This window comes from Pygoscelis adeliae, unplaced genomic scaffold, assembly GCF_000699105.1.
Source record: "Pygoscelis adeliae isolate BGI_AS28 unplaced genomic scaffold, ASM69910v1 Scaffold100, whole genome shotgun sequence".
NCBI lineage: Eukaryota > Metazoa > Chordata > Aves > Sphenisciformes > Spheniscidae > Pygoscelis > Pygoscelis adeliae.
In genome coordinates this window covers 2,941,204-2,953,248 of record NW_008824034.1, presented here as the reverse complement: position 1 = coordinate 2,953,248, position 12,045 = coordinate 2,941,204, and the positions used below count along the sequence as shown (strand labels likewise).

The 12,045-nt window shown below is 39.5% G+C and overlaps 2 protein-coding genes across 2 annotated transcripts in view; both read right to left on the bottom strand.

Moving 5' to 3' along the window:
- RNF128 (ring finger protein 128, E3 ubiquitin protein ligase) overlaps nt 1-2,528 on the bottom strand; it is a 37,769-nt gene extending 35,241 nt beyond the window's left edge. The window contains exon 1 of the mRNA XM_009331007.1: nt 2,123-2,528. Within this exon, the coding sequence (XP_009329282.1) occupies nt 2,123-2,528 (406 nt within the window). The remainder of the gene's footprint in view (nt 1-2,122) is intronic.
- Nucleotides 2,529-6,722: 4,194 nt separating this feature from the next.
- Nucleotides 6,723-12,045, bottom strand: part of LOC103923104 (chromosome unknown open reading frame, human CXorf57) — a 29,459-nt gene continuing 24,136 nt past the window's right edge. The window contains 3 exon segments of the mRNA XM_009331358.1: nt 6,723-6,868; nt 7,777-7,959; nt 9,278-9,571. Of these exon segments, the coding sequence (XP_009329633.1) occupies nt 6,723-6,868; nt 7,777-7,959; nt 9,278-9,571 (623 nt within the window).

Here is a 12,045-nt window from a genome sequence, read left to right as displayed (position 1 = left end):
GGGAGGAGGATGGCGGGAAATTGTGGCTGAGGCCTCAGGGCCTAATAAATAACCAAGGTGATGGGATTCCTATGGCCCTGCACAGTAGCAGAGCAGCACAGACGAATGACTGAAGATGTCAGGGCTGGCCCCAACCGAGAGCCGGCCGATAACCCCCTGGAGGCTGCAGCTCCTTGTTTAATCAGGAGCTCCCAGATTGCTGGCAGCAGCAGGGCAGATTCTTCTCTCGCTGCTCTGCTGACGGGGCGTCTCATCTCCGAAGGTCCCCTGCCCAAATGGCACAGAGGATTAATGGCCGAGTCTCCTCAGGTCTCTCTGGGCGATGCCACCATTGGCAGATTCCAGCCAAATGGGAGATTTCCTTCCCCAGCCCCGTGAACAACTCTACCGTAAAAAAAGAAATCATCTCCAGGCACTCGCTCGCTCTAAGCGCTGTGCTGCAATGACCACCCCTCTCCCAGGCTTTTTCTGTTTTACCTAAAGAACATACGGCTCCACACTTTGCACCGAAGGAAACAAATACAGGGAGAAGATGCTTCTCCGACAGTGATTAGATGAAGAGCTCATCTCACTGAAGTATTTTGCCCTCACAGTGTTTAACACACGTGTCTACTGCACTGGCTTATAGACCCTCTTTGCCCCCAAATAGATTGTGATATCCACTTTAGTCCTATAGGACGACTGTAGGAAATAGTCCTATAAAAAATCACAAATTTTGTGATCACAAAAAAGTCACAAAATTTGTCTTTGGGAAAACTAAATGAATGAAATTAAGAAAGAAGGGACTTCATGTCCCATGAAATACGCTCTCGGATGGTATATCTATTGCTTTCAAGAGATAAAAAAACTTTTCAGTTTAGAGAAAAAAATCCGAAAAATTAGGGTCTGCTTTCAGGGCCTATCCTAAATAATTATCTTATTTCTGGAGTCTAGTCTAACTGTCGGGTTTGTGACATCCCAGTTACCCAGCGTGTCTAAACAAGGTTCCATCCCATTCTCCTCCGCCGACCTCCGGGGGAACGGGCCGCCCCGCTCACGCCTTGGGCCAGCTGGGGCCACCCCCGCTCGCAAGAAACGCAGCTGGCCCCGATTTTGCAGCTACATAAAGCCCGTCCAATTCTTTCTTTATTCATCCAGTGTTAGTACGAGCTGGCACGCTCCAAAACCAAATTAAAAAGGCAAGTTAATCTGCATCTTGACATGCCGGCCACTGACGTTTAAAACACCTTCTCCAGAGGTGGAACAAAAGCTTTTGTTCACTGGCTACACATTTCCAGTAAAACATTTAAGCTCCGTTTGCAAACGCTAGCTCTATCACGATACCAGGACAGTCAAAGCTGGCTGTGTAGTACAACAAGCCACTGCACTTTCAGTGCCGTACAGCCCATTTTTTATTGTGTTGTGCAATACCTTGTTTATGATTCCTTCATGGAGTTAGCTACGTCTACGTATGCTTTGTACTAAAATGCTTATTAGACAGGTTGACCTAGAGGAACACACAGAAATAAAAGCCAAGCAATGCGGTATCACAGTTAGCTTCTCAGCCCTTCCCGAATGACAGATCCACAGCTATTAGGGCTGGAATGGGCGATTACAAGCATTTTGTCTAACCTTTTGTTAAGGAATTAGGGAATCCCAGAAGAGCCTGAGGTCAGCCACTAATCGGAAAGGATTAGAACCATTTAGAAAAAAAAAAAAGGCAAGCAAGATCTGGCTTGCAATCTGTAAAGCATATACCTATGCTGCAGACACTTGCAGGTTCGTTTGTGTCCTCTAACCTCGAAAAATGAAGTAGTGCCTTCAAAGCAGACACTATGGGTTTCTCTACATCAGTGTCTAAAATAATTTGTGTGCTGTACAAGTAAAAAATGGTACTAACCTCAAAGACTCACCAGTTTGGCTACACTGTACCGAGCTCTGAACGTAACAGCAGAGTATTTCTTACTGAGCACTGAAGTCAAGACTCAAAAGGCAGAATTTATTTTTTTTTTCCTATTGAATTTCTTGATTAAAGCAACAATCATCCACAAACACAACTGTTTCCTTATAGCCCGGCTGTGCTGTCCTGGACCAAACTTCAGAGAAATGATCAGGTTTCAGCACTTCACGCTGTGATACTCACCGAGATGCGACATCAGGACGGTGTCGTTGCCTTTGTCCAGCGCATTGTAGATCACAGCTGCTCTTGCACCCCTTCTGGCTGCCACCTTAATTTTTTCAGCAAAACTGCAATTGCCTCTTTCAATCAGTGCTATCCACGGTGGGCTTGTGACGGTGAACTGGGTATTTGCGTCGCAGGCTTGAAGATTAGCAGATTTAGGAATGCCCACAAGCCCCCAAGCGCTAAGCAGAGGAGAATTTAATCCGTACAGGCCACATTCGCACCGCTCGGACACAGACCTGTTGCTAGTGCTGTTGAAATAGAATAAACTTACAGAGGCATTCACAGGAAGTGCCTCTGTAGTCTTGAATAAAATACTAACAACCACCAGGAGGCAGAAAAAACTGAACTTATCCACTTGCTTCATTGCTTATTCATCTAAGCACAAAACGTAGACGTCTACAGATATTTTCGGCTGGTGGTGGTTGTTGTTAGCCCGCAGGCTGCCGATGAGTTTGAAATTTCAGTTCCAACAGGAACTCGACACCACCCAGGTAAGTCCTCGAGGTGTCAGTGAGCTTCTCTGGAATGGGGGCTGGGACGGGACACAAGTGACACGCCTGCCTGTCGTGACGCAGAGATGCAGACTGAAGGACCTGCAAGTAACCTTCGGCCCTAACCTTCCGCTCCTTTTTCACAAAGCATCGTTCTCCCCCCCCTCCTCTCCCATTACTGCACAAATTCTAGCTGTGATGGTGCTTCCTGAGAGATTGCTCAAGCCCCCTGCTCCTATTTCAACCTGAATGTCACTTCAGAGGACCAGCTAATCTTTCATTCAGTGATGTAAGCTCAGGGTTCTCACTCCACAATGCAATCTGTGATGTAATGACCGTGTTAAAAAGGTCAAAAACGGAGGGAGGGAAATATTAAAAAAAATGTACCCATCTTACAGACTAAGATAATCAAGTCATTCCCCGCATTTCTCCTTTTGGATTCTTTCAGTCATCTACTCTGTCAGGTCCAGCTTGTTCTGGTGTTTATAACAAACTGATTTTAACATTGATTTAGACCAATGCAAGAGATGTAGAATCACCTAAACTGATCACAGAAGCAAACTACCTCTTTCAGCCCGTTTTCACACGCTAGCTCACCTTCAAGATTTACATTGAGATGTTTGAATGATTATCACACGACTCTCCACTTCTGGATGTAGGGTCTACAGATTCTTTCTCTGAATTCAGTCAGTGTTGTATTCCGTAACGATTACTAGTATCAACTCTTGTTTTCTTATAATAGAACAGAAAAAATGAAAACCTTACTGATGTCAGAACTCTGTAGTCTGTAATGAAAGGACAAGTTGTAAAGTCATCAAGACCTTTTTCCGGTTTTTCTGCAAAAGTCGTGCTGCACACAGTGTTGAAAGCCAAGAGAAGCTGCAATTGGTAGCATGTATTTTGATGGAAGCTTGACCTAGTTCTCCTGTAAAGATTCTTTAAAAGAGTAAACGTGACTGTGGAGAAGATTCTTGGAAAACTGAAACAGCTTTCAGAAGTGAAAAGAAAATGAAAAGAAATTGAAAGAAATAATGCCAGACGTTTACATATATTAATTCATTTATTTATATTCTTCAGTTTTCAGTGTTGCACTAGCTCTACATCACATTAATTCAAAACTGATCTTACCCCTAAGATCTATAACTTAGCAAGCTTTATACACTCAAAAGTACCATTCTTCTGGTTTTCTTTGAAATTAACACTGAAAACATAACAAACATGCAAATGTAAGATATTAGAGTACAATTCTTTGGTTGAGTATGAATTCTACAGTTAGGGAATGTGATCTGATAATATTTTACTCTCAGCAGTGGCAACACACAGCAGCAAGAAAGATGATTCCTATGACATTTTGCAGGAGTAAAGATTTTGTATCTTGGTTTAACATGGCAAAATTACCATGTTTTGACAGACTCGGGATCAAATATACTTTGGTTTTACACTTGTGTCAATAAACACCAAGCGACATAAAACAGCAAATAGTTTCTTTGCAGAGAGGATCTTCGTGCCAGTGCTACAGTGCTGGTTTGGCAGGGAGGAGGGAGACGGAGTGGTGGAACCATATATTAATACTGCAACACTTCAGAAACTGAAGTTGGCATATTAAGTTTGGTGGAACTCACGGGGATGGGGTAAGCGCCTCTGCAGAACGACCCAGAGTATTGGAATTCCAAGACTACTACAGGCATTGAACAGTCTCTAGCTACGAACAGAGAGACTACGCTTCTAACATTGGCACTTCGTTCTGCAAGAGTAAATACCTCTCCCTCCCATCTTTTGCCATGAAAAATTTCAGACAACATTTCTGTAAAATAGAATCATACACTTTAAAGTCTCAAGCACGTATTATACATATTACCATTCCGATACTTCTTTTAGAGTTAGGAAGTCCTAACATGAAGGATGAAATCATTAATGCTGTATGTTTAAAGTGTAGCAAGCAGTGCAACGCAGCAAACAGCCTTTGCTGCATTTCTGTTACATGGGATGGACGGAGTGCTAGAACAACTGACTACAACAGAGTGGCTCTGTGACAGCGTTAGCCACATCAGTCCTTTTGTACAAAGATAATTTAAAAATTGCTTTTAGAAATAATGGTTTCATTAAAATTAGACTTCGACCTGAAGTATATCTAGATAAAAATTACTGGCTGACACAGTCAGCATGGCTCAGTTTGGTACACGAAGTGCTGGTGCTAATACGTCTCACTCTAGAGCAATGGCCTCTAGTCTTCACATACCCATAAGCAACAAAATTACACAAACAACATACTGAAAGCAACACCGTGCTCTTCTCGGGTTGGTATGTTTTCATTTTGCGTTCTGTGGCAAGGTTACAACGTACTCTGAAAGGCATGGGTCGGCAAACATTGCTCTAGAACTAATACTATATGATCCGTACAAAATATAAACATACAATACATAGTCACATTTAATTAGCTTTTACTTGTGCAATTTAAGTTAAACTTTTCTCATTAATACATTTTTAAACTGTAAACCAGTCTAGAGAGACAGAATAATTTCATCAATTTCTTTAGAATGTTAAGGCTTTTACTTTTTATCTGAAGTTGCCTATGAACTTGTACTATAATAACGACAGTTAATGTTTCTCCTTCAATTACCATTAACTGAAGTTAGGGTACAGAATTTAAGTACTTGAAGACAAAGTCTGCCGTCCCCAGGGCAGACGAGTGAGCTACTAGGTGAAAGATACACTCCCCAATTACCAACAGGCTGCTAAAACGTGCCTAGAAGTTTTCCACAAAAGAATAAATCTGTTCCTATAAATTAACTCTGTGGGCTTCGGTCAATAACGGTACAATTTAATTGGCAAGTTTCCATAATGCAATTATTTCTTCTCAAAGAATTGAGCCGAAACCAGCATTTCACATGGGCAAGTTGTCAAATAGCAATGTGTTTTAGCTCCTGCTTGAGAATAATTTCCTACGGATCCAGTTGTGTAAGTGATTTGAGGCTGTTTGACATGGGAAGAAAAAGTGGGACTTGGTTCTGAACTCAGCAGGAGCCAGCTGCTACTTAGTATACAGGCAAAAATTGGACAGAATTTTACAGAGTCTCTTGCTCTTGCGGAAGTAGCAGCTTCTTGCAGCTGCTGAGCTCCTTCATGTATTCAGAATGCAGCTATTACTAAAAAGAAGGAGAGGACTGGTGAACAACAGAAAGAAAACTAATGGTGTGGCAAATTGTGTATCCTGCCATGCTAAGCGCTCCTCAAAGACAGTTTTTCTCTTGCAAAGCTAGAAGCAAGTTCCACTAACAAAGTTTCTTTTTTAAAATATGTCATTATTTTTTAATTAATAAATAAAATATGTTAAAAACCTTTGAGTGCTACATTCACTACCTAACGCTGTATATACAAAAGCAGACATATAAAACCACAACAGTTGACCTTGCCCAGGCAAAAAGAACTGAAAGTGGCTTCTTGGATCACCGAGTCCGGTCCCCAGTGCTAAAGGCACCATGGTATTTAATCCCTTTCACAAACACAGCAAGCTTCAAGCCTAACGAGCAGTTAGACTGCCCCTAGTACCTCCCACTAAAAGATCACTATACAACATAACAGCTCTAATCCTAAAAATTATTCTAATTTCCAGTCTAAATTTATATCACAGCCAGTTAATTCTTTTGCAAACATTGCCTTTAATTATTGGGAAAGCCTGCCTCTCTTCTCAGTTCTCACCCTGATTTCCTCATACTCATACAGTTCCTGTGTATGTATGTGCACAGGCAGAGAGAGAGAGATGACAACCATACTTATAGTCCTTGGTATCCTATCAAAAGATAAGCTCACTGTATTGTCTATTCATCCTTCCTGAACACAAGTGACCAAGACATTGTGTAATCTGTTTCAAGACTGCTGAAAAATAAAAGCAACAATTGGCCGCCTCAGTTGCACGGGTGGCCATTACAATTGCTCAAAGAATCATGATTTTATGTTTGTTGTCTGCTAGTTCTATAAAAGTGCAATGTGTAGAGGGTGTATTCAAGTTACAACAATTTTATTTCCCTCCTTTTGAGCAATATAAATTTGAAAAATAAGTTACTAAATTACACTGGATCCAGCACACCAGGTCCCACTGTCTTGTAGATTTTGCTCAGAAAGACTTCCACCTTATCATCACCCAAGTGACAGATGTCCAAGATGCAGACAACGTGTTTGCCGTCTAGATCCATCGCTGCTTTTACAATTTCATCTAGAAGTTAAGAAAAAGTGTTTTAATATGCATACAGTAAGAAGGTATACTGAATTGACATTGGTTTTGATGCAATAATGTGTATATGTTCAACCTTCTTACAGTGAAAAACTTCACTAACTATTAAATGCTGGCCTACTGGGATTTTTTTTTTTTTTGGTAGAATTTTATTAGTAAATTCAATCACTAGAAATGACAGCTTCAGAACTTAGATATTGAAAAGCTGAAATATGCATTACTTAACCATTAGTGATTCTCAGATTTCATAGTATTATTCAAGGAAAAGTAAAGATGTATTTAACTAAAATCAGGTCTGTCTGTATAAACATGCAGGAAAACAGGATGCTTATATAGCACTTTGCAGTATGATACACATCAATAGTGTTCACCATATTTGTTGTGAGGTGCCAGTAATTAGAAGCATAATCTGAAGGAAAATAATTCAATAGCAGGCAAATACTTCAGTTTATAGGCACTGTAGGTTGCATTAAAGCAGCTGTTCAAAGTGACATCAGTGAAATGGATTGAGTGATTGACAGTTATTCCACTCTATTTCAAAGCAGATCAAGCCAAATATTCACATGCTCAGCCACACGTACTGACTTCTATGTCAGTAGAATTTTGCATCAACAAATAACTGCAAATACTGCCTAGGTCACTTAGGAGTTTGTGATTTGGATATTAAAATACTATCTTCAGAGTATGAGAACAGCTCCAGTAAAAACTGCCTTGAAAGTTCAGTATTACATCAATTTCCCAAAGGTGGTCACATAGAATTCAAGTATCTGTCACTGAAGAGGTGAACAATGTCTGACCTAGAACAGAGATTTCTATAGAGGATTAATTCTTGCATCGAAAGATAAAACAAGAAACGATAAATGAGTAACGTCAGGGAAAGCGAGTCTCACTTGAAAGTGGAAACATGTCACGAAGCCTTCCATTGCTAGTGGCCTTCTGCTGACATGCAGAGATGCAACTCATACAGGACAATAAAGTATCATTTTGAATGTCTTCTAGTTGAAATAAGTGGGGATCTTCAGGACAGAACAGTGGAAGAAATGCAACATCTATTGCTACATCGTGGTTTATACCTGTTGAAAAAAAAAAATTAAGTTAGCAGACAACTTCATCTTCAGCCTACTAGCAACTTCATGCATCATTTCTTCTTTTTTGAAAAAACCAAACTATTGCAGGCTGAACGCTGACTTCTATTTACTTGCTCTTTGTCCATTAATGAATAACTGATGTCTAAAAATAGATTTCATTATATATATGTATATATATTTATACATAAGCACATTCAAATTGATATGATGTTATAACATACTATGATTTAAGGCTAACAGTGCTGTTAGCTCAGAAAATATTAAACCAACATTGGAAGCCATTTCACACTCCTTTTTAACTTTATCGCTGCTACAAGGGCAGAGAAATTCATTTTACAACCAGTGTATCTACGCAGTATGCAGTGCAGTACTTGTGCTACTTTCGTCTTGAATATTACAAGTCCTGGCATTCTAATGACTGTAAATATTCAAACACCTTCTCTGCAAATCTCCCTTAGTGAATAATGGAAACTTAAATTATAGGAACTTAACATGAGCATCGTTAAGCTAGGCAATTTCCTTCTCCTTTTAATGGGAAAACAAAATCAAACAGATTAATATCCCACAGTAATGCTAACAAACAGATACACATCAACTTGCATATTTATATTTTAACAAATAAAGATCAATCGACTGATGCTTTCTGCTAACCAGAAGCAGCAGAGAGCAGTTGATGAGCATGGCTAAAATACAGCCCTTCGTTTTCTAGCATGGAAGAAAGGCACTTCAGGAGCAACAGTATTCAAAAAGCAACTCAATGAGAATAAGGTTCAAAGGAAGCATTTATAGTTGTCCTTTTCCCTTTAAGAACACTAACCTGTTTCTGATTAATACCTCTCCAGCAGAAAAGTCAGCTGACAATCAAGTGCAATTGAGTAATTTACCTGATTGTGTCAGACTGGTTGAACTAGTGAACAGGACCTACCTCTAATTGTAACAATCAATAGCTTAAGGACTACACGCATTCTTCAAATGATACACATAAACTTATACAGAAAATTGCAATTATATGAAAAGTGATACTAGAAACAAGATATTCCATCATTTCATTTAAAGGTATTTTTAATGAGAATTACAGCTTTCTGGTAAAAAATTATCCTAAATTATGATTCTAACAAAAATCTAAAATGTCAATCAATTTTTTAAACTTCAAGAAATACTCAGAATCAACTGATTAATTTAGAGAAATCCATTCAGTTTCTGACGAACCTTCAAGACATTCTCAAGTTAACGCAGCAAAGAGCTAAGATCTTGTACTGCTCTTGCTTAACCTTTTTTAGAAGCTGAGCTACCAAATACTTACCCAGAACTGTCACTTCATAATACCCAAGGCCACTAGCACTTTTAAACTCATTGATATTTTTATCTGTTCTGGTTTCTTTTGGCTGGTGCACTGCTGCATGAAGGTTGTACTGTTGCATAAGTAAGTCTTTGTGCACATAATCGAATTTACGTGGGATGCTTTCTGGGAAAATCGTGCTGTGATGCAAATATTTCATTAACTTGTCTTTCACTTGTGCCCAGAGGTCACTCTGCCATGAATCACAAGTTCTTCCAGCCTCTTCAGTTTCGGGGATATCACTCATTCCTTCTCGGTCTATTATAAACACAGAAAATATTTAGTTGCTTATATGCTCATAGAATCGTATCACTTCTCTGCTAGATGAGAAATATTTTCATTTTCATTAGAACATTTAAATGATGAAGACACGGCAGAATGTTCAAAACATACAACACAATGAATTAAACTAGGGTTGGAACGCCAGTAAACTGTAACCGTAGATGCTAGACTTGTAGTAAAAAGACTTATTTCACCACATGAAGAGCATGATCGTGGCTTGTTTTTGGAGAGCACATTAACTTATTTAATGAACAGCCAGAAACCATGAAAATAAGTTTAAAATGGCTACAAGTGAAGGTAAACTTTTCCGCCCCTTCCACAATAACCATATGCTTACGTTGAGGACTATGCTACAGTTAAAATTTCTTGCTATACAGTCAATGATAGCTCCATTCTTCTTTTCCTATTACATGTAACTGGAGGATCGTTAATGGTAAAAGCTTATATAACCATCACTTCCAATTTTGAAGGCAAGTGTTAAACTCCACCTTTTGAGCTTATCAGAAAGCTCATTTCAAAATATTCCCAGTATAGCCTTGTATCTCCTCCATCTCCTGTGAAACAACTTCTCATCAAGTAGCCTTCTGAACTGAGTATGTTATCCACCCCAACATTTCTCTGTGAACATATGCTTTTTTACTTCTTTTTAGTGTCATAATTGCTGTGAAGGAGTATCAGGATGTTCAAAAACGAAGAAACCAGAATGTACACTGTCAAACTTGATACAACATATGCAAGAACATTCAACAAGGGAAATAAGAGTCTTGCTGCATTGAATCAGACAACAAAGGATGCTGAATTTAAAGAAAATTGATGCTAATGCTGAAATTGAAAGTGCACTCTGGATTGCATAAAGCAGTCTGCAGTATTTTTCTCATGGAACAGGAATTCATCATATAAGGTAAAGGGACACATGAAAGCTGCTACACGAAGAAACATTTTTTTCACACCATTTTACTTGGAGAATTACAGTATTGTGTACAAGCATGAAGACTTACTATTATACATTAGGCAAATCAAGTACAAAAAGTTTCAGAACATAAATAGTGGCATAAAAAACCCCTTTCTCCTTTTAAAGCTTCAATCACAACTTTACTTTTCTCCCTCAATATGTCATCGGTGGTGTAATTTGTGTGTCCTACTTGTGCACTCATTATTAACCTAGCATAAACAGATGTGTAATTAGGACAGCACAGTAGAAACAGCCACCACTGGTTATTTAAACAATAAGATGCTGAAATCTTTAACAATCTGACCGCACTTTAGAAGAAAAATACAGCAAATGTGTGAACTCCTCTAGCTACAGAGAGCCCCCTGGCAGCAAAGACTACCTTCTTCTTTAAACCAATCAAAAATATAGAAATGGCTACGGTGAACATTTAAACACATGATTTCCCACAAAAAGCAATTGAGATGAACCCTATTTTGAGTGCAGTTAGCAGAAGGATTTTTTTTTTAAATCTACTGTATAATTACAGTATACAGCAGATGTTTTTTCTTGTAAAAAATTAGAATTTAATTTTGTCATCAGCCTACACTGTTACTGTAAAGTTTCTTTCTTGCAAACACTTCTGTTAGTAAATCTAAGTCAGTGCATTTCTGCTTTACAGTTACATTTCATGTTATCTTACAGCACAGACCACAATCTTTTACTCCTCCTTTGCACCTCTTGCAAAAAATAGTACCTGGAGTAAATGAAATTCCAGTGAGCGAAGCTTATCTCAACACTGCCCCCTCCCCCAGATATTTCAACATTCAAAAATACACTTTAATAATTTATTTTGTTTTGGATATCTCTATCAGCTCTTTTTGTACATCTACCTAATGACTACCCAAAAAGTGTTACTTTGATGCAGGCTGCTATGATATAGAGCTGCTAAGAGACAGAAGTGTCAGCACCACTAATACATAGTTATAAAGGGGGGGTGGGGAGGGGAATTTCACGTTCCCATAAACGGCTTCTAAAGGCAGCTAAGGGCAGTTTCCCTTGCTGGTATTTAAAAAAAAAAAACCTCTACCTGGGACCATAGTAACAACGTTATGAAGCTTAGAGTAACACTTTTCCATTCCACTTCCATGCTTAGCATAGCATGGAAGCTATGCTAAGGCACATGGAGGACAGGGAGGTGATTCGAGACAGCCAGCGTGGCTTCACCAAGGGCAAGTCCTGCCTGACCAACCTAGTGGCCTTCTATGAGGGAGTGACTACGTCAGTGGACACGGGAAGGGCTATAGATGTCGTCTGTCTGGACCTCTGTAAGGCCTTTGACACGGTCCCCCACAACATCCTTCTCTCTAAACTGGAGAGGTATGCATTTGATGGGTGGACTGTCCAGTGGGTGAGGAATTGGTTAGATGGTCCCATCCAGAGGGTAGTGGTCAACGGCTCAATGTCCAGATGGAGGTTGGTGACGAGTGGCGTCCCGCAGGGATCTGTATTGGGACCGGTA